Source organism: Mytilus edulis, chromosome 4 (genome assembly GCF_963676685.1).
Source record: "Mytilus edulis chromosome 4, xbMytEdul2.2, whole genome shotgun sequence".
In the NCBI taxonomy this organism is placed as follows: domain Eukaryota; kingdom Metazoa; phylum Mollusca; class Bivalvia; order Mytilida; family Mytilidae; genus Mytilus; species Mytilus edulis.
The window spans coordinates 50,604,943-50,629,401 of record NC_092347.1 but is presented as its reverse complement, the minus strand read 5'-3'; the positions used below and the strand labels follow the sequence as shown (position 1 = coordinate 50,629,401).

Here is a 24,459-nt window from a genome sequence, read left to right as displayed (position 1 = left end):
GATGTCAATTAAAAAAATTTTTGTCCACTATGAAACTGTTTTGTCAACTACGAAACTCATCAAAATGTCCACTACGTAACATGAATTGTACCTCCATATGTGAAGTATACAGTCTAATATTTATTGATAAAAAAGGGTTCTCCTATTCAGAAAAAAATGGGATCTTTCAAGCATATAAAGTAAAACAACCTGGAATATCTATAGGAAACATTAAAATGCAATAAGATGTGCGTTTAGAAGCAGTCTCGTAGTGCACAAATGTCCCCTACGCAACAGTACATAAATTATGAAAATAGTATCATTTTATAGAGTATTTAAGATTGCACTTTTTATATAATGAACAACCAAAACTTACTAAAAGGAAATAGTAAGTTTATAAAGAATTGTTTTTACAAGAATGGGAGCAGTGTACTGATTATGCCTATAATGGGTCCACTATTGAAAATAAAACATGTCTTATCTTAATATATCTTATCTCTTATACAAACATGTCTATAATAGGCCACAAAGAGGGTTTGTCAATGGCCGACATACTTGCTTATGAAATATTTTGAGAAAAATGAAATTAAAAATTTTTCATTATACCCTTATTTCCCAATCTCGGTATTGTGTATACATAAAAGTACTCAGTTTTTACACACAAGCATGTTATTCATGCCACTATTTTTCTTTTATTTACTCTATACGTGCATATTTACACAAATAACTTTGAACGTTGCGTTGTTAAAAAAAACATCGCGTGGTATCAATTGTAACCGTTAGTTTGAAGGTGTAACACCACTTATTTGGGCCGGGCCAGAAAGCACATTCCACCAGAAAGAAGTACACATTTAACACAAAATAGTTCCTATGCATGAGTGTAACTTTCAAAATATGTAGAACATAAGTTATTTTTGGTATCAAATGAAAGCGGAAGGACTGGTGATCAATGAAGATAAACTCATCATAGATACCAGGACCAACAGTTTACACCTACTCCAGACGCGCGTTTAGTCTACAAAAGACTCATCAGTGACGCTCGAATCAAAAGATGTTTAAAAGACCATATAAAGCACAAAGTTGAAGAGCATTGACACATTTTGACTTTTAATTTTAAATATTAAAAAAACTGCATCAAATTTTAAAAAGAGGGTACATTTTGTCTGTTTATCAGATCTGAAGTACCTGTTTTGGTACAACCGAAGTTCCGGGAGCCAGTTCTTTCTTATATGCCATTAAAGGTATGTTGATTTTTCAGTACAAGACACCATAAAGAGTTGCTTCGACATGCAATGATTGTCATTTTTTTTGAACTTAAAACAAAAGGAGTGTACTTACTTGAAATGGAAGAATTTAACATACAAAGCAATTAATTAATTGTGTACTTCCTAAACGGAATGAAAGGAAGGAAGAGATGAGGAATTTCGAGTATGCAAAACACTGTTTTCTGTGTGTGTGCGTGTGTGTAATAGGGGGAAGGGATATCATTCCACTGATATACCCTAGGGATTTCGAAGTTTATATAATGTATTTAGGATACCTAAATCGTGTTAAATTATTTTTCATTTTTCTTATATATTTAGTGATGTATGTCTATTGCTGTTACGAAAATATTACAAAATACGTACATATGTTAATACCTTACCGTAATACAGTGTTTTAGTAAAGATTGTAGGACCTTTATATGGATTCGTGGAAAATTGTTCCTTGGCCCCACCACCTTTTTTTTGTTATAAAAGGGAACTGATGAAAATGTTTATTTTAAATCGAAATACATTTTTTAAATCCCAAAAAGAAAATGTAAGCAAATTATCTGGAAGGGGTGGACGGCAGCCCATAAAAAGCTGAATGGTTAGTAAAATTCTTATTGAAAAAGTTTTTTATAAAATTATTTGTTAGCACATGCTTACTACACTGGTGCTACGTCAATGAAGCCTTTATTATGTTTTGTTAGAGTTTAAAACCTTTTGTTGTCTCCAGAAAATAATACATCCATGGAAGATGAATAAAAGATTATAAGAAGGGGAAAGGTTTGGTTTACAAGTATTTGTTTCTTCCTTTGCTCATCCATTAAAACATCTACCTTATGTCTTATGTTCCAATTTTTCATCTGTTTCAACATTGTACTATGTTACGTACTATTGACTTGTTTTACATTCCGGTTTCAATATAACACACTTTTACACGGATGAGTGCATGTGATGAGCTAATAAATATCATACAGTAATTAGAGAAAGGTTCCGATTTAAGTATTCCTTAGTTAAATGAAGACTTAATTTTAGTTTCTTGTGCATAATTCAGAGTTTAGTATGGCGTCCATTATCACTGAACAAGTATACATATTTGTTGAGGGGCCAGCTGAAGGACGCCTCCGGTGCTGGAGTTTCTCGCTGCAGTGGAGACCCATTGGTGGCCTTCGGCTCTTGTCTGCTCTATGGTCGAGTTGTTTCACGTGTTCTTTGACACATTCCCAATTTCCATTCTTAATTTTATTAACTGATTAAGTAAGTTTATGCATAAGACTTAATAAATTTACCTAACTAAGTAAATTCTTAGAGAAATCTAAGTTTAAGGAACACCTAAGTTAAGATGTTTTATGCATTCGGCCACAGGACTCTCCAAGTTTTAGGGAATGTATTCCTCCTCACAAACACAAATATTGAAAAAAATACCAGCGTATTGATTCATAATAATTTGAATAATCTTATGATCAAGATTATTATCTATAAGTTCGACTAATACATGTCAAGATAAGAATAGTTGTACTTATGAAGGATATCAGTTATCCGAAATATTTGATATTTGTTAATGATTTTACTACCTTTTGTGTGTGGCGCTGATACGCTTACGTTCTTTTTGGTGATGTTGTAACATTTAAATTTGTATACTAGTATTGGCAGTCAGATAAACATCAGGGGTGGTGTTCTCGAAAGTATCCTAAGATTCGTCCTAAGTCATAGATAAGACCGATTTTAGGATGGACTTAGGATCGACTTAGAACACTCTTAAGTTGCGTCTCGAAGCTATCTCAAACGCATCTTATATGTTAGGACGTCCTAAACATATCCTATGTGCGAAAGTCTAAATAGTTAAAGTAATTGTTTGATAAAACATTTATTAGAGACGAAACCAATTAATAAAATTGTTTATCAAATTTTGTAATTACGTGTATATTATTAAATGCATGATTTCAAATGTAATTATAAAATAATATCAAATAGAATTTTGATATAAACTGTAAAACAATTTGTTTTGAAATGAGAATATTAAATTCGTAGTGTCATCGTATCGTAAAAACACGAAGTTCAAAGTCTAAAGTCATGCACAATTTCTTTATACGAGTTAATAACTGATGGTTCGTTTCTTTTCGCGTTCATCTTCACGTAAAAAAATGAGAAAAAGCATGCACAAAGTTAGGATGAAGATATAATGATCTTAAGACACCTAATTAGGTGTCCTAAAGTTTGGACGAAAAATGTGATATATCCTAAGTTAGGAGTTCTTCGAGAACACGACTTAGGACAAAAGACTAGTCATAAGATGGTCTTAGGACACGTCCTTATCCTAAGACAGCTTCGAGAACACCACCCCAGGTGTTCGAACTGTTAGTCAAATGCGTTTTGTTAAAATATATTTTTTCAGTCTTTTGATATTTTGAAAAATGTTGTTTGTGCTGTATTTATACATGTACCTCTCTACAACGAAAGTTGTTTTACATGCACACGTATAAAAAAAAAGGTTTTTATCCAACGCAATCATAGGTTTGAACGTTGTTTTCAATTTAGACTTGTTATGTATATTTATTCTTTTAAAAAGTAATTGTTATTTTTAAGGCATTTATGGCAGTTGCTATTTGTCCGGCTAGCCGGACGAATAGTACCAGGACTATTTGTCCGGCCAATACAATGCGCATGTCACTATAATATTTGTGTGTGCGTGTAATATTATCTTTAGCATCACCAGGGGGTAGCACATGTTTGAAATCTTTAGTGTTAGGGCCTAATCTTGTTACTGGTAATTGAAATTGTTTTCTTCATACTAGTATATAGTCCAATGTGGATAACGAATAATTAGAATAAAATCATATGTATCCCATATTTTTTTATATAAGAAGAGAGAAGAATTTACTTGTAAAACAAACTTGGGTAGTGTTTGACTCGTGCATTTTAAGTTAACGTAAAGGATTTTGTCTAGCTGAAAAGGGTACAAAATTATTATGTCTGTAGCTGTCAAAGAGAATTATAGACCCCTTGACATAAAGTTATCCATATTTTGAGTGAGGGGATCGGGTGTCACATTGTACTCCTTTTCTTTTCTTGTCTTGCAAGACTAATTTTTGGATTATAACTAAGCTAAATTTCATTCAGTTAGACCTTCAATTGTAAAGGCCTTTTTCAACTACACTTGCTTTGAGCATCTTTTCCACCTATACACAGCTGTAGCGAATCAAATAATTTTGTAAAACTAATTCTCCGATCAATTATATATAATTATCTTTTATTTCCTATTTTCCTTGTGATTTCAATTTTTTAGAGTCCCTTTCATAAGATTATATCATTCTTGGAAGCTCATAAATATCGTGTTCCATTGTCAAATTCCGAAAACTGCAAAATTTATCACAAATATTTCAGCCATGATTTTAAAATTGAAAATCAGTGATCAGATTACACGCGCCCCCTTGGTGCTACTGAAGTTAATGTTACACGCACTTCCGAACGCACATTATATGACATGCGCATTACAATGGCCGGACAAATAGCCCTGGCACTATTCGTCCGGCTAGCCGGACAAATAGCCACTCCGTATTTTTAATAAATGTAAAAATGTAAGTATCGTGTGATTCTGTGCGTGTTTGTGTCGATCTCGGCTATCAAAATACATAAAAAAGCAACTTTAGAGTTCTTCCTGTTGGTTGTTTGATACACGGGGCGATATAGGAATGACCGCACATCTTTGAGTATTTAACGTTGCTGATAAAATTCCTGATTGGACTGTTATCGAACGCTTGCTTTTGCTTTACCTTTTTGTTAATGGATTAGCAGTGAAACAGAATTATTTAAAAAAATAAAAAAAAATATTTTTTGTTTTTTTTTTAAACATGTGAATAATCTTTATATGCATACATACTATGGCAAAGAAAGATCATACAGTTGTAACAGAGTTTACAATAATATGAGAACAATATAGGTCATCTTATTTTCCAAGCTTTTAAATAATAGTTTTACTGTCAGAGATTTACAATGAACTTGTAATAAATCATCTAACGAAAACCGATTTGGCAAAACTGTTGTTCTTCAATGAAGAAAAATTTATAAAAAAAAAATATGCCAAATCCGTGTTTTTCTTCAATTGAAGCGTGCGTATATTGCTTAAATTGTGGACGATGGTACCGGTGTCTTAATAATGTATAATGTGCATGGTCATGTGTTCAGTTCATACTAAAACGAAATAAAGATTTCGTATTAAATGGTCTATTTAATATCAAATCCGTTTCAATTTGCCTGGTTAATTACTTAATAATACTTTTATTTTCATAAATGCCCATTTGCTTGATGGAATAAACACGGTGTTTTCTATAGCGGTTAACAGGTTAAATTTTCTTCTCGCGATTCTGTTAAAATAACATTATCTACAACCATATCATATTCACCAACGTTTACACATGTGCAATCTTAATAATCATTAAGTCTCAAGCGCTAATTTTCAAAGAATCACGGCGTATTCTGTATTTATAATCAGCTTCTGATACATTCTCGATGTCTGCTTAATTACTCTCTCAAAGAGTCTGCTCTGATATTTAATACGTCACAAAACGTATGTCAATATTGACAAATTTCCAATGGTTATTTGAGCAATTAGAAATGTTCTAATTGAAGATAATGTAGATTTCAGGAGTATGTTTGTATCTCACTGACATATACTATAAACAGTTTTTATTGATGTATAACTATAAGACTTATATTGTAGTTATTGATAACATCAACTGTGTTGGACTTTCCTGAATTTTTTTCGACTATGTCAATTTGTGGCCACTTGGTCCCGTATTTTGTTTTTTCTTTCACTTTTCCAAATAAGAAAAGTACTGAAACATATTATCTGGAATTGAATAATCAAGTTTGTAATTGATAAAAAAAGATTTTGAACCATTTTGAATATACATCATGTAATATAAAATCGAAAAATTATCATTGATTGTATGACGCTTTGCATTTTCGCAAATTGATATTTAATTTGCGTGCAAAAACGATTATTTCAGTTGCTCTACAAACCATATTTCCTTTGCGTCAGTTATAGTTATACATATTTAATATTCAGTTAATATTATTTACTATAATCTCGCCAGTATTGCATGTTACCTCTCGACACCAAGGAAAAGTGAAAATAGGATGTCTATATGTTTTTCCCAATCTGATGAAACCGTGGTTTGTCTTTGCATCTCTAAGAGACTTAGAGTTGTCTCTATTCTCCATTCGTACTCAAGATAATCTACATGTGTTGTTTTAAAAAACAGAATTATAGCATTGCTGTCACCTCGAAATTATTTACATTGCACAATTTAAAACTGAATAAATTGCAGTGACGTATATACAAGATGTATTAAAAAAAGAACCGGCTGCAAGGCCAAAAAGGAGGAAGTGCACAAAACTTGACTAAACCAAACTTATATATACTCACGTAGTGGTTAGTTTAAACTTTTATCATACAAGTTACCTTGTTTTATTTTTGTAAATGTAACCTTGTGGCCGATATTCTTTTCTTAAATACAAGTGCAAATGAAATATCATAATTGCTGGCAATATTGCGAATAACAAATGTTTTATAACATTTTTATCGACGGGAATCGTTAAAAAAATAATATATTAAGTTGATAGTACTTGAAAGATTTTGGTCAACAAATTTTCTCATATTTTTTTGGTAAAAATACTCAATATCACGTCTAAACAATATCTTATAGCTATAGATTGCAGTCGTCAAATTATTTGAAAAATTGTTCAGAAATACACAATTGATTTCTTTAAAAAAAAAACAAAAAAAAACCGCACAAATAGAACAAAATAAAACTGTTAGGTTGTAAATTTTAGAAAAGAATTTAAAATACCATAAATGATACCGGTGTTGTTCTCGTTTGAAACAAATTTAAGCAAAATGTATTATATATAAAAAAAAATATATATATGCTTAATTATATACTCAAATACTGCGTTTGCATAATGTTTTTCTCTCACTTCATTCTTTTACTTTAAATCTTGTAACTGATCAGAAATATTTATCTCCTAATTATCAATTTGATAAATGAAATGACGCAAAATTATTTTTATACAATACTTATTAATATATACCACAAGTTGGAATATTAATAACGTGTTTCCTTTATTAATTGAATTGGACATGTATTGAGTTGTTCTTTAGTCATTATAATTCTTAAACGATAATTTTAATATTTATCCCCCCCCCCAAAAAAAAATCAATATAAACTTGTGAATTTATATGTTTATATCGTAAAAAAATATTTAAAATTATAACTAATTCACCTCTAAAATGCATGAACGTTTAAAAAGTACCGGCACTTTAACCGTTATAATTTCTTTTATATAACATTTGTAATTTTGTATTTCTGGGAGTAAATTTTGATTTTATATTCAATAAACAAACCTTTCAAATTTAGGTAGTTCGATTGACATCGCATCATGAATAAAAATGTAGACGGTTAATAATGGCCGAACATTTCAATTTCTTCGGTTAATGAACATGATAATGAGGTTATAATTTAACATTGTACTTGAACAATTAGCTCAGCATTTAATTCAAAAAAATCCCGTGTAATTTGTGAAATTGATCCCGTCATCAAATCTTCTTAATAAACTTTCTTTGCGAACATGCATCCGATAAAAATGATGAACTGCGCATGTCATATCTTAGGAATTGAATACGGCGTTTTGCTAAATAAAAATTCGATTACGAGCCAATCAGCGGACGTGTTAAAGGAGATTTTCATCAGTAATATCCAACAGACCATGTTATGAGGTCTTATTATCATTTCGCACTTTAAGTTAGGTTTTCAGTACAATAACATCACTTTCATGAGTTAAGAAATATGGAAAATGATAATGGGAGTCCTTTATCTTCGGGAAGTGTGGTGATTTCTGCTTCCAATACGGACAATACTGGAATCGACAGTCAAAAATCTAGTTCTGGAGAAACAAAAAGAAAACTAATAGAAAAACAAACAGTTCAAAATAAACATCAGAGACTGCCAGACAGGGAAGATCTTGAGAACGAACAGGATGAGCTAAACCGTGTAAACACCACATCATTTTCTGTTATGGACATTCTAGACCCTGGAAAATTTACAGGAACTAACCATTCTAATAAGGTTTTATGGAAAAGGTGGAATGACAGTCAGTGGCAAAGACTAAAAACCGATTCAGATGACCATCATATTTCAGGTATTGAAAAGAAATTATATCATATTCAATATGTCGATTAATGTAATTCATATTCTATAATTGTTGACAACCACAACAGCATTAGTACAGTATAAAAATAATACGTATAGCTCGAGAAATTTGGACAATAATGAATTTGAAGTAGTTTTGGCCTATAAATTCTATTTTAACACATAAATGGTATTGTTTGAAATCTTATGATGACTTCTAGATAGTTTTCTCTCGCTGTCTTTTATATTTATATTTAAATATATAGATACGTTAAACAGGTATATTCTTATTAAAAAGAATACATTACATAATGAATTGATGATTATTATCTTGTTTTCTATTTACAAATTTAACTAGTTTAATAGTGTAAAGAACCACCCAAGTTTTAGACGCATTAAGTTATATATGCAGAAATTTCTGTTGACCAGGAATATGGTCCAAAACACCTTTGTAACTATATTGTGCAGAATGACTTTTAGCATGAAATCAGAAAATTTTCAACCCACAATGTTCTTTTCAAAGGGGCCTAGGAAATTGTTTTGGGAAAGATGACATTCAGGGGTCAGTTTTACGAAGCTGGCCTAGGATGGTCTTACGACATACCTTTGTTCTAAGTGGCTTTCGTCATTAAGTTAGGACTACACGAAAGGTGTCTTATGATGGTCTTTCGATAGTCATAAGTTAATTAGTATAAATTAAACTCATTTTTTTTTTTTTTTACATAACTCCAATATTATCTGTATAGGTTAATTATTATCATGATTTGTCAACAAAGAACATTCGATTAATTGATATCAAGACACCACGATTTTATCCTCTACCCTATTATGACAGATACAGTGACAAATTAAATCCAAATCTGGTACAAAAAATAATGTCATCGTTTTATTCTTTTTTCTCATTTTTTTTTTATTTTAAGTTTCATATGTATATTGGTGTATTATTTATTATAGATTATTTATAAAGTTTACACTTAAATATTTTTTTAATTAACTAAGTATATTAATAAATACGTTTATTAATATATGGGGAAAATACTACATTTACATGATTTTTTTCCGCAAATCCAATTTTTTTATAATTCCATTTGAAAATGAAAAGAACTTGCGACAGCTTTGTGATATCTTTGCTAAGATCGTCATACGACAGCTTCGAGACGAGGTCTTAGAAATGTCCTGAGATAGTCATAAAAGGATCATAAGACATGCATATGTCCTAAATTAAGACAAGTTTTCGGATATTCGTGAAACCATCTGTAGGAAGCAGTGAAATATTTCATTTTACATGTTTTATAAAAATACTTTTAAAAATATTTCATATGAATTTTTCATGTAAATGAACAGCGATAACAAAATATGAATTTTTGTTTCTTTGGTTGCTGGACATTAAAATAAGAAGTTTGGGATCAGATTCACCCTTAGAAAACACACATTGTGTTATGCCTATTTACAACGAAGAACTAAAATTTACCCAAAGAGACCAATCTATTTGCAAAGATTTTGATGGCAGTCTACACGTCATGAGGTTTATCAATATTTATCAACACATAATTATTACCACTATTTTATAAAGAGAACAAAATTTAATGTTTATAACACACATTACATGAATAGAATTTATTAAAGGATCATGCGATGAATCTGACACAAAAACAAGACGGCCAAATAAAATCCTTGTAACCCTGCACAGTAGTAGGTCGATTCGGTACTTGACACCTCCCAGCCAGGTTTTATTATGTTTGCAATTAGATAAGTGATTTCATTAATTATCTAAATAAACAACAAAGAGATAATACAGTTATCGAAATTGGATAATAAGATTACCAACTATGTGTAAATTGCCGAAACCTTTATCAGTCTATAACGGAAAAGAAAACTTTACGTAATAATGTCCACGAAGAAAAACAGATTAATATTGATAAAAAAAATCATAGCTTAATTTACTTTTTATTTACTCAGTCCAAGTGTTCTCATTTATATTATGTCGCTTACTTTATTATATATGTTGTTGATGCTATAGCATTATTTTATATGCTGATTTGCAATAAACTTATTACAATTACAAGTGCAGTATTGAAAACGTGTTCGGTATTTTATGAATTGTTCGTTTTCATATGGTGTCAATTCAATTATAAGTAAACCGGTATTTTTGTTGCATTAAAATAGTTTTAATTAAATGGATTTTGTTAAAGATAAATATGATATTGTATTAAATCATCGAAAAATAATTTTGTCATGAAAAAAGTAAAATCACAAAAATACTGAACTTCGTTGAAAATTTAATCGTAAAGTCCCTAATCAAATGGCAAAATCAAATGACAAAACACATCAAAAGAATTGAAGATACTTAAATTTTCGACTTAATGTAATTCGACAAATGTACATATACATTTACATCAGAGACATATAATACATTGTATTATATGTATCTGTTTACATATTCATTTCACGACCAATTTATAACTGAAAAAAATAAACGAATTTGTATTCTTAAATATTTACTAAGTCGCACTTAATGGAGTGTTTAAGTTGATGCAAGCTTGACTGATGTAGACAAGTGTCCATGACATTTGACACTTTGCTACATGCAATGAACCATAAACAACACAAAATTAAAATGGAAATACCAGCTGTTTTTAAGTTGTATTCAAATGCATTATTTTCTATCCTCAAATTTGTTTCTCAATGTGCAGCGTACGAATAAAAATAAAAGTGAATTGTTACTAAGAATTCCCCAGAATTCTATATTTATCACTATTTCACACGAAGCTAAGCTTCAAATGTATAAATGAGAAATTCCGAAATCACAAAATATAACCAAATGATTATTATTTGTAAAACAAAATATGAAAATATATAATTTTAAATTTATCGATTTAAAAACAAATTAACTGAAAAATATCTCTCAAATATTGGTTAATAAATTATATGAAAGATCTGGAGTGAATCGTTTTGTGATATTGCTAAAGACATAAAACATATTACATATTTAACGTAAATATTTTATGAAGCCTTTTTAACTAATTTGAAAATAACTATTGTGATAATTAAGTTGAAGATAACTGTACCTGCTCTTAATTATTCCGTTATTATTTTTTTTTTATATATAAATGGAGATACTATATATATCAAAGAAAATTCGAAAATTCAGACTAACTCTGCGACTAACGTGAGATAACAAAACTTTTTATCCAGAAACTATGTAAAATTATTAATGTTAATGAGGCATGGTATTGACCTAGTTGTCACAGTATTGCAAGTAATTAATTATAAAAATGTAAAAATGAATGAAATTCAATAACATTTCTGTTCCGTCAATAAGTAGTTTATAAAACTGGAAAATTAAAATGAGTGAAAAGTGCATGGCATTGGTTATCAAACGCGGCAACCTTTAGTAGCTTTATACTCTTTTTTTTTGTGGCTTTAGATTTATTTAATTACATGTATGAACGTAAAATATATTTACTATGCAATTTTATGCATATTTAAAAAGGAAAGAAAAACAACAACAAGTTTATAAATAATACACTCAGCCACAAATTGTGTGCAACAAGAGCAACATAATATAGCATACAAAATAATAAATTATATAGTAATCACGTAAGTAAGACTTGTTTATCTATGGTGTGTCTTAATACAGAGTGGTTAAACTGTTTTAGTACTACCAAAAATTACACTAGTAATAATGAAAAAAGGAGGAATCATAACTTAACAAAATATATAAGAGTAAAATATATAGGAACAAAAGAAGATATCATTACTTAACAAAATATATATACCAGTAAATATAGGAACAAAAGGAGATATCATAACTTAACAAAATATATAAGAGTAAATGTATGAACAAAAGGAGATAGCATAACTTAACAAAATATATAAGAGTAAATGTATGAACAAAAGGAGATAGCATAACTTAACAAAATATATAAGAGTAAATATAGGAACAAAAGGAGTCGGATATCATAACTTAACAAAATATATACGAGTAAATGTATGAACAAAAGGAGATACCATAACTTAACAAAATATATATTAAAGAGTAAATATAGGAACAAAAGGAGATATCATAACTTTACAAAATATATACGAGTAAATGTACGAACAAAAGGAGATACCATAACTTAACAAAATATATATTAAAGAGTAAATATAGGAACAAAAGGAGATATCATAACTTTACAAAATATATACGAGTAAATGTACGAAGAAAAGGGGGAATCATAACTTAACAAAATATATACGAGTAAATGTAGGAACAAAAGGAGATATCATATTAACTTAACAAAATATATAAGAGTAAATGTATGAACAAAAGGGGGAATCATAACTTAACAAAATATATACGAGTAAATGTATGAACAAAAGGGGGAATCATAACTTTACAAAAAATTTACCATTAATACATATATGAACAAAAAAAAAGTCCTAGCCTTACAAAAAATATACAAATATATAATATGAACAAAATGAGGAAGCCTAACTCGACAGATGCCAAGCAAGAGGCAGGCACTCCTGAAAGCATAAATCCTACCGTTAAAAAAATCCAAATGACAATTTTACAACCAATAGTGCATCAAATTAAGTATAAAGTATAACACCGAAATTGATGTCCTAAACCTAAATCGTATTTTTAGACACGTTTGATAAACCTGCTTATGACAAAGGGTGTATCATACTCTCTATATCATTATCTATGGTATTCGTTATACTCTATAGATTAAAAAAATATTAATTGCATTAATACATTTTTTTTTTAAAGTCTATTGGTTTTTTTTCTTTTATGTCTTTGATGTTTATTTTGTTAAAGTCGGGAAAAAATAAAATAAAAACGTAATTTTTTAATATCAGACCCATAGTCAAAACCATCCCTCGAAACTGTCTACTCTCGGGCTGATATTATGACCTAGGGCTGATAAGGGGTCTGATATGAACAAATACCATACTATAATCTATATATATTAATACAAAGAGATCCATTTCTATACATCTTGTGATAAATTTATTTGACAATCGTCAATGGTAGTCAGTGGGGTGAACATCAGTTGTTTGACCTGTTAGTCAAATGCGTTTTGTAAAAACATATACTTTTTTCACTTTTGTGGTCTTTTGGAAAATGTTACTTGTGCTGTTTTTAGACACTTCTATACTTCACATGCACACGTATAAAAACTGCGGTTTTTATCAAACGCAATCATAGGTTTGAACGTTGTTTTTCAATTTAGACTTGTATATGTTGTTATACAAGATGTAAGTTTGTACAAATTGTAATTTGTACAGAGTTTTTGTACAAGTTATAAGTTTTTGACACATACCTTCTTGCACCAGGTGATACAGTTTTATCTTCTAAAATATACTAGTTTAATGTTTTAAATTCAAATTTATATACGTCAACCTAACATTTACACTACTACTTGTCATCCAACTGGAAATGAGGATACCTGAATGGTTTAAATTCAAATTTTATTTTTCTCCTGATAAAATTGAGAATGGAAATGGGGAATGTGTACTTATACCATATCCATATCCATAAAAAGTCTTTTTGTGGTCTTATAATGTATTTTGTTTCAATGCTCAGGATTAGATTGTATCATTTAGATGTGAAAATATGCGAAACAAAAGACTGTGTGCTTGAATCATATGTGTTAAGCAGTTCATAAAACAATGATAACTTGTATACAAAATATCTGTACATTTATAATTTGTACAACATTACAACTTGTACACAACATTGTATATATATATTTACGGTCATATAGCTGGAAAGGAAATACAAATAAAATAAAATCTAATGTGATCATACTTTCCTATTGTGTCTTTGTGTCTCTCGGTATAGACTCCATATTGAATGTGATAAATAATTAAACATATGAAATATAAATGATGCATTATCTGCATGGCTAAACAAAACTATAAGGTTTTTATCAAGGTATATATGACATCGTTAAATTTTATTATGCCGAAGAATTTAGTTAGGGGTTTTCTTGTGGTGTTTTGTGTACTGTTGTTTGTTTTTCGGTCGTTCTTCGTTTTTTTGCCATGTTATATGCCCGGGTTTTTTTTCAATTAACAAGTTTGAACACCTTTGTTGTATCTATTGCCTCTCATTTACATCTTATTAGATACACTGTGTAAGTTTGGTCACCTTTGAATGTCGAACTATATAATATATGTACAATTGTTAACATTTTTTTTTTTTTTTTTTTTTTTTTTTTTTTGGGGGGGGGGGGGGGGGGGTCTTTTGATGATAGTTGTTTCGTTTGAAAGCATACGATCACCATGTTTTCAGTTTATCCAACCTTATGGATATATCATAAATAGGAATTTACCATAGCTTAACTACAGCAATTCATGTGTCTTATAAGATGGTCCTTATATAGAATAAGTTTTATAATGCTAAATTTGCACTCCAAACCTTACCAGTATTTTAAGCACCAGTGGTTGCAATATTGGAAAGTTTACTTCATTCATTGGAATCTGTTGTTTAGAATAACTTAAATTATGATCTCTTATTTGGCACACGTATTGTTCTCTGTATATAATATAAAAAGATATATTGATACACGAGATTTGCCTTCGAAATCGTTAATGTATGAAACCATTACTCTTTGAATTCAACTCACTCAAAACATATTTAATTTATAATCCTAGCGATACTATATTCAGTTGTAAATATAGTTGATTTTTTCGTTTTGGGTTACATTATTTCTTAAAAGATAACGTAACTTTGCGATCATGATATTAAAGTCATATGAAACGAGTGACTGGTGAAAAATAATGTTTATTCAATTTTTGAACCAATGCATGTATTTATCATCAACTTAGTCTTCTGTGCTCGATTTTTCCTTTTTTACGCAAACATATCGTATATTATAATCGTCATTTTTCCTTCTCTCTGTCTGTTATGATGTGAAAATATGGCTGCTAATTTCGTGGTTTGAAGCCGTACTTACCAATTGTCACCTTAAAGTAAACAATCAACAAAGAAGTAGAGATATTGAGCACGTGTATAACATGAACAATCAGATACTAAGAGACCCATGCGTATTGTGATCAATATGCTAACTTGTGTTTTTAACAGACTCGAAACATTGTGTTTCCACCAAAACCTTACCCTATTGGCGCAACAATATGTCTCTGCACGACTTTTTGCCCAAGGACTTCGTATTTTTTTAACTTTTTCTCCAACAGTCACGATACTTTTGGAAATATACCACGTGACCAAAAAAGAACGAATTGTCTTCAAACTTAATTTTCTGAAATATTTGACCAATTATCTTTCATTTGAGCACACAACATGGCATGTGCATAACCATCGGTGCGAATACAGTATTCATTTGAACTTTGAAAGTGTCTTTTCGATAAGTAAAGGTCTAAAACGCCGGAAAAGGGTTAAGCTATTTCAGTATGGGTGGGGCATATATATACGAGTGAATATTAAGAAAATGAGAAATTTACAGATGCCGAACGTAAGGCTGTCCTGAAAGCACAAATCTTTGCTGTTCATTAAAATTTCTAACTTTACAACTAATAGTGCTACATGTAGCATGAGGACTTTGCGATAAACATTAGTATTATAGAATATAAAACACTAAATTGAATTGATGTTTTAAATTCGGACAATTTACTGGAAAATCTTAAATTACGACGCGTTGACTCTAGAGCTATTAATAAATCTTGATCAAGGTAGTTTTTGATTTAGTTAAGGTCCAATCAACTTGAAACTTTGTACACATGTTCCTTAGGTTATGATCTTTCTAATTTCAATGCCAAATTACAGTTTTGATCTCAATTTCACGGTCCATTGAACATAGACAATGATAGTGCGAGTGGAACATCCGTGTACTATGGACACCTTCTTGTTTGAGTGGTATATTTATATATGTTATACTAAAATTGAGATACGTGGAAAATATTTGAAACAAAAATAAGCAATTTTATCTTTTTTTACAGGTCCACGAGATGACGAATGTGCCACGGACCTTAGCAAGAAGTTGGATAGATGTGAGGATGATGAGCTTGATAATAATAATTCATCGTTAGAAGAAACGGACCATATTCATGATTTTAACGAAATTGAAATGGATGAAACTGGGGACGAAAAGAGGTGTCAATCAGTAGATTCATTTAAATCTGGTAAACCAAGGCGAGCAAGAACTGCATTTACATACGAACAGCTTGTTGCACTAGAAAATAAATTCAAAACGACGAGATACTTGTCCGTTTGTGAAAGACTTAATTTAGCATTGTCGCTTAATCTGACAGAAACACAAGTAAAAATTTGGTTTCAAAATAGACGAACAAAATGGAAGAAACAAAATCCAGGAATGGACGTGAACAGTCCTACAGTCCCGCCTTCAGCTGGAAGTTTGTCAGGCTTTTCCTCACCATATGCTTCAAATATGCTTTACGGACAGGGTTTACACCCATATCTCCCTAATCCAAACATTGTTAGTGCTCTCGGACTTTTGCGACATTCGGCATATTCAGGACAGAATCATCCTATATACTATCCATATTTCAGTCAAAGTACATGACATTTCATGTTAAACTTTGTGTTATGTTATTTATCATATGTTACTGCAATAAATTCTCTAATCAACTTCAAATATTGTATGTCGATTTAAGTTATTGAAAAGGAAATAGCAATCTTCAAAAAACTTATTCCACAATGAAATATAATACTACATGGGCCGGTTTCACACAGCTATACTAAGACCTGTCATAAGATATATCTTAAGACAGGTCTTATGATCCTCTGATGACTATCTAAGGACATATATCAGACCTCGTCTCGCAGTTGTCTTATGATGATCTAAGTGTGATTCGTTATTTACTGCGTCCTGGCCCAAAATTTAAAATGAATCTGTTTGTTCAAAAAATATTTGAGGCGTACACATAACAGAATTTGGTTACATCTTCTGACATCAGACTCGGACTTCTCTTGAACTGAATTTTAATGTGCGTATTGTTATGCGTTTACTTTTCTACATTGGTTAGAGGTATAGGGGGAGGGTTTAGATCTCACAAACATGTTTAACCCCGCCGCATTTTTGCGCCTGTCCCAAGTCAGGAGCCTCTGGCCTTTGTTAGTCTTGTATAATTTTAATTTTAGTTTCTTGTGTACAATTTGGAAATTAGTATGGCGTTCATTATCACTGGACTAGTATATATTTGTTTAGGTGCCAGCTGAAGGACGCCTCCGGGTGCGGGAATTTCTCGCTACATTGAAGACCTGTTGGTGACCCTCTGCTGTTGTTTTTTATTTGGTCGGGTTGTTGTCTCTTTGACACATTCCCCATTTCCATTCTCAATTTTACATACATATTCAAATTGCACGTCTGCATCGAAATTAATTGACTGAATAAAAAATCTTTACCAATTGTGTTCTGCTATATCGTACAATCCAAAATAGGCGGCAAACACCCATACAACCTTTTTATTACCGTGATGGGTTTTCGTAAATAACATTCAGATCCGCTTGATTGTCCTTTTTTATAAGTCAGATCTGCTCGATTGTCTATTTTTATAATTTTATTTCTAAAAGCACACACGTTATTATTGATATCTTTTTTTATTTAGAACAACAGACAAAATGTAATCATTTCTGTTTATATTGAATTATGGTATAACTAGACCACGTGACCCGCAACGGAATACAATGCAGTTGTGTGACTGCATTACAGTAACTACGCCTCATTTTTAGTCAGGATTTTTAGTATTTGTATTCTCATCTGATAAAGACATGCTGATTATAAGGTGCACAGTTTTGAATGCTATCAAAATCTTACGTTTTACAGCGGATGACTGTGAGGGTATTCCGGGTGTTCATCTGTGTTGCCACAGTCATTTCTACCCACATGACTTATGTTTTTAACTGATATCGGAAGAGTGCGAAATAACATTCCTTATTGATTGTTATATATTAATTTCATCAATAAATGTTCATGAAGATAGATAAATGATATGAAAAGGTTTAGTCGTGAGAAATAAAATTTAATTTTGGATGTAACGCGTCTTCTAATGGGCTGACGTTGTTTTGTTTACCAGCTCATAGACACAATTTTTGTCATGTGACCGTGACGCCATCAACGTTTTTTTTTTTCATGGTTTACTCCGGTTTACAATGATCTACAATGGCATTTAGAATTAAATTATAAGAAATGACTTTACGAGGGTTATTTTAAAGTGTGCAGCACATTTTTTATGTTATTTCGAATAGACAGAAAAAATATTACAGTCATTTCTTAAATAACAAATCAAGAATACCTAAAATTTGAAGAAAGAACGTTATGAAACAAACGCGGAGAAATATGAATGCCTACTCAAATCCAATCTATTAGAAACACGGATTGGTTTAAGTTTTTCAATAACGCATTTTTTCAAATAATCCATATATTATTATATATATACTCAAGACTAACATTCATGAAGTTATTAATTAAACTTTAAAAGAATTTACCGAGTTTGAACTCTATGAATCAACATATTACATTTCGAGTCAATTCCGTTTGTATCAATTCGATTATCCATCTTTTATAGCAAATTCAACAGCTTTCCTCTGCCCTCATTATCGAGTACTATTAAACAACAAAAGAGACATATATATAACATGTACTATATGTCTCTAACTAAATGTATGGCCAGATCTTTCGATAATGAAAAAATACTAAAGTTTTGCATGGATCGCAGTGGAAAACACACACTATAAACATACGAATCGAAATGTACTGCATCCAACACTTTTATGATATGAATAGAATTGTTCTGTATTATAACCAACACTATAAACGTATAAATAGAATTGTACTGTATTAAAGTCACCACTATTTACACACGAATAAAATTGTTCTGTATATTACATATCTTATATATGTAAGAGAATGATCATACCTTTCTTCATGATTAAGTACGAGCGTTAGCGAGTACTTATCCTGAAGAAAGGGATTTGCATTTACTTATAGAAGAATATAGCAAATTGCTTTCGACCAATGAACTTGTAGGACTTGGTGTTTCTTAACTGTAAAGAATGAATTAAATCGTGGTCTCAGTAAGCGGTTAATCCTATTGTTTATGCCTATTATCTATGTTATTTCAACTGATCAGGCGGAGCTTACTTTTTAATTTGCATAAGGACAGTCTATTTGAAGGATGATTGGCGTTATAATCGTTATTGGATTTACAGTTCAAAACAAAGAATTCCTATAGATGAGATACAACTGCCCCGAGGCACATTTACCACCTTGAAAGAATTTGTGATTAAAACTGACTTTACAGTATGATTTTAAAACCAACAAAAAAAGATTAAAATAATTTTAGTGTACTGGCGCAGTAACATTGGCACAGTTACCTTTATTATGAGAATATTATAAATAACTTCTAATCACTATGAAAGCAATGCATTTTTTTTTTAAATATTACTTAGCTTATAACTCGGGGACCTGGGGCCGTGTCAACGAAGCTGTCCTAGGACTAGGACGTGTCTTAGGATGGTCTTATGACACGTCGTAGTCCTAAGTCAGGTTAACGAAGGTGTCCTAAAATAAGATATGTCCTAAAATTGGTCCTAAAGTAAGAATATATAAATAGGTGTCTTAGGATTCCTAAAAGTTACGATGTCCTAGAACGAAATAAAATCAACAAATATGACATAAACTCAAAAATAAAAAAAATACCAATACTATATTAAACTTTTATACTGTTTGTAAATTACACTGATTAAACAAAATATTTTTTAATATTTGTTAAAGATACAATTGTGTTACTTTTCAATTTGTGAGCAAATTTGATCCACAAACTACTTCCAGATTTCAACAACGAGCGTTTATAGTATTCATATGAGTTTTTGGAATAATAATTATAAAAGTAGAATATGTGGTATGATTATAAATGAGAAAACTGTCCACAAGGGACCAAAATGACACAGAACTTAACAACTATTGGTCAACGTACGGCCTTCAACACTCAGCAAAGCCCATAACGCATAGTCAGCTATAATAGGCCCCGGAATTACAATGTAAAACAATTCAAACGAGAAAACTAACGGTCTAATTTATGTTAATAATCATATTACAAGAACTGTGTTTGTGCCTTCTAGAAATAAGGGACATCAAAAAACCAATGAAGGATAAAAGACTTAAATCAAATAGTTTGGGCGGGGTGTGGGGTCAAAATTGCTGCAAGTTTTGTTTAATTGACATGGATTTTATATATATCCTTATTGGTCAATAATTTTTTTCCCAAAATTAAGTTGAGGGGGGTAGGGGGGGGGGGGGAGGTCAGTGAAAAAACTATATGAATTAAGTTTTTTGTTATCCTACATTGAACTTTTGATGTCTTCCCTAACTTGATGCACATATATGAATACATTGAGATATTGCAGTCATTTGGTGATGTGCTATAAAAAAAAATTACTAACTAAAATTACTTTTCCATATACAAATTTGTATCAAATGTGCATCAAAAGTAACTCTCCAAAAAGTATATTTGACGATGTCATAGTATTACGACCATGTAAAATGATTCGTGCTGCCCTTTTTAAAGCTTAAAATACTATCATCTACAACAGTTTTGCAATGAAATCAAGTGGACCTAAGGATAAAATTTATATACTAAAATTGCAGGACAAATATCGCATTTAACAAAGTTTGTGACGATTTGCTTTTATTTTTGTCGGACGAAATTCATTTATGTAATATAATAACATGGCTATTATAGTATTACGTTGAAAATTTTATTTTGCGTTAATTGTCTTCCATAAAAGAGTCATCTTCCCTGTCAAATACGTATATAATGAAATACAATCAAATATAGGTACAAATGTAATTGAAATCTCTACATATTTTTTTCAACAGATACATTTAATGTGTTAGGATGGTCCTATGACCATCGTAGTTAGGACTGTCCTAAGATAGCCTTGTTTTACATCCTAAGACATGTCTCAGACACGTCCTAAGACCATCCTAAATAATGTCCTAAGACATATCTAAGGACATATCCTAGGATACTTTCATTGACACGGCCCCAGTATACAAACTAAATTGAAACAAATTATTAACTCAGATTTAAATTCCTTTTCATATATAATTTCATGCTCCGATTATAATGAAAAAAATAATAAGAATGTAAATAATTATTATGTCCAAACTAATTAGGTTAAATTGAGATTCGTGGAAAGACCTTTTGTTTTTCTTCTGATTATTAGGTCTTTCCACTTTTCGCGGAAAGACCTTTTGTTTTTCTTCTGATTATTATTTTTCTTCTGCCGTCTGAGATGCTTTTTTGTTTTACAACATATCGAATAGATTTTTGGCCAATGATGTTGTACAGTAATGGGGGTTTCAAAAGTCACCCTGTGTGACCGAACACTAATTGGAGTTATCTCCCCGTGTCCCCTTTTTCTTGTTATCGCTATATTTCTAAAACCGTAAAAGATTTTAACAAATTATTTTCACCAACTTGTTCGTCTACTCTTAAGAATGATTTGGTTTAGCTTGACTGGAGTGATCGGATGACATCTTATGGTAGTTATATCCCTTTGAAAATTTAAGATAAGTGATATGTTGGATAAATTCACACATTTTAAGTCGTAGAGGCCTAAAGTCTTTTGATATGGAGTCCTTGGTCCATTTGGCGGAAATTGAGGTCAAAGTCAAAGGTCAAGGTCATGTTCTAAATTTTGCTTGTTATCCTTATTCAAAAGAAACCGTAACAGTTAATGTTATTATGTGTTTCCCAAATAACTGTTTACGATAAGGCGCAACTTCAACCCATTTAAGTCGAAGTGTTTTGGTCAACCCTTATAGGAGTTTTCTCCTCTTTTGTATTTGAAATCGCCGGGTATTTCTCCACAAACATACAAGTGATTGACCTGGGGTCTTTTGATTTGAGATCATTGACCTATGACCTTGTAATTGAGGTCAAGGTCAAAAGTCAATTTGACGTTCTAGATTTTGACCTTTGCTAAAAATTCTTTCTTGTTCATTATAAAACAATTAAGTCTTCTGCATATACCTATTAATCTTATTTTTTATATCACTTTGAAGTACCAAATATCATCAACAAGGAGTGACATTTTCTAACATCGCTTTTTAAATTTCATCCTTATTATCGAGGTGGAAAGACCTTCAATTGTTCTCTGAAGAATTGGTTTTTAATTATTCTCTTTTTACATTTTTTATTCATTATTTAAAATAGAAGACAATATGTTATTATAACAGTCATAAGAGCATTATATGTAAGACTATCTTATGACAGCTTTAATTTAGATTCTATGACATATCATATGATAGTCATAACATTTTTCCATGATATATCCATAGTTGGTGAGAATAAGATTAATAGTAATTGCCAATATTCTGATAAAAATTTAAAAAAAAAACAGGAATTAAGTTAAACTTTTGAAGATATTTCCAACATTGAAAGGCATTGTATTTCAACATTTCCTTAAAGTAATGAAGTAGTATTTGATATAAAGGCATGTACCAAACTATTGGCTGTAAAATAAAATTTAATTGTAACTCAAATTTGGAATTCATTGATTTTAACTGTACATAATATATGTATATATATATACATAAACAAAAAGATAATTCCTTGCTAAAACATTACATGATTAACATCCATACTCACAACCAGGTTAAATTCCATTGTACTCAGGTCGCATCTTATGTTTAAAGACAATTTATCATATTTTCCAAGATTATAGTTTAAACTTATTTATTTATAATGAGTTGGGAAACAAGTTATTGCATCTTATATTAATCCCTCTCAACTTTGCCGGTGCGAATGCTGCCTTGTAATTGCATAAGCCTGCTCTTTTTCGAAATTTACAAGGGTGTTTTTTTAACGTGCACGCGATATGACTCTCTCTCAAAACGGGTCAGCCATCTATCGTCCCTTTCCGATGGACTATCATCGTTTCTCAAAACCATACTCGCAAATGTTGTCAAGGGAGAGCCAACAATTCAGTCGCTGAAATGTTCTCCTCGAAGCGGGAATCGAACCAGGAACCTTTGCATGTGTTAGTAGTCCGTTGAGCTAACCACTTAGTCTACACCACGACTCACCAAGATTATAAGAAAGTCCTTACATCAGTAAAACTTAACCACAAATGCAATGCCTACATGAAAATGATGCATGAATACAAACAGCGCACTGACAAAGAAACTAATTCTTGAATAAAACCAGAGACATACAATACAAATCTTTTGTTATAGGTCTCAGATATAACCAACCAAGAGATGATTTGAGCCTTGAGCACTTTACAATATTATAAGTTCGTAAGAAAATGCACACCATTGTCTTGCTCCTGTTTTTTCTTTGAACTATATATCATTGTTCCCAACCCTGCACCGGAATGTTGTAGAATGCTTTTATGAGGTTATAAGATGTTGTGGAATGCCATATGATCGTAATATTTTCCAAAGGTTAACCCTGTTGATGCTGTCAAACGCGTTCTCGAAGTCGACAATATTTATCTACAACTGCCGTTTCAATTCTGTGCCCTGTTCTCTTACATTTCTTAATGTAAATGGTCGATGCTTCCTCTCCTTGGACGAAAACCTGCTTGTTCTTTTCGGAGGAGGTCATCAATAGTGTCTTAGATTCGTTTAATAATAATGTTTGCCATGATCTTACAAGGGATGGAAAAAAGTGTAATGCCGCGCAAGTTGTTACAATTATTAAGTGTTCCCTTTCTAGCTTTTCTCATCACATGGCGTCCGTCGTCCGTCGTCGTTCGTTAACCTTTTCAAAATTATTCTCCTCTGAAACTACGAGGCAAGTTTAACCAAACTTGACCATTACCATCACAAGGGTATCTTATTTAAAAATGTATCCGATGACTCAGCCTGCCAACCAACATGGCCAACATGGCAAAAATATATCATAGGAGTAAAATGCAGTTTAATGGCTTATATTTCTGAAACTGAAGTACTAAGAGCAAATCTGAAAGAATAAAAATGTTCAACAGGTCAAGATATTTCTGCCCTGAATTTTTTGGATATATCAGACAATCCGTTGTTGGGTTGCTGCCCCTGAATTGG

General features: G+C 31.0%; 1 protein-coding gene across 1 annotated transcript; it reads left to right on the top strand.

Moving 5' to 3' along the window:
- The first annotated feature begins 8,004 nt into the window (after positions 1–8,004).
- LOC139519915 (homeobox protein slou-like) lies at positions 8,005–17,022 on the top strand. Its single transcript, XM_071312220.1, has 2 exons — positions 8,005–8,426; positions 16,367–17,022. The coding sequence occupies exons 1-2, from the start codon at positions 8,075–8,077 to the stop codon at positions 16,948–16,950; spliced, it is 936 nt and encodes a 311-aa protein (XP_071168321.1). The 5' UTR covers positions 8,005–8,074; the 3' UTR covers positions 16,951–17,022.
- Positions 17,023–24,459: the final 7,437 nt, after the last annotated feature.

Bases quoted from the DNA above. Each gene is read 5' to 3' on its own strand.
- LOC139519915 (XM_071312220.1), top strand. From the start codon at position 8,075: ATGGAAAATGATAATGGGAGTCCTTTATCTTCGGGAAGTGTGGTGATT. The intron at 8,427-16,366 runs GTATTGAAAAGA...CTTTTTTTACAG, and splicing joins AGATGACCATCATATTTCAG to GTCCACGAGATGACGAATGT.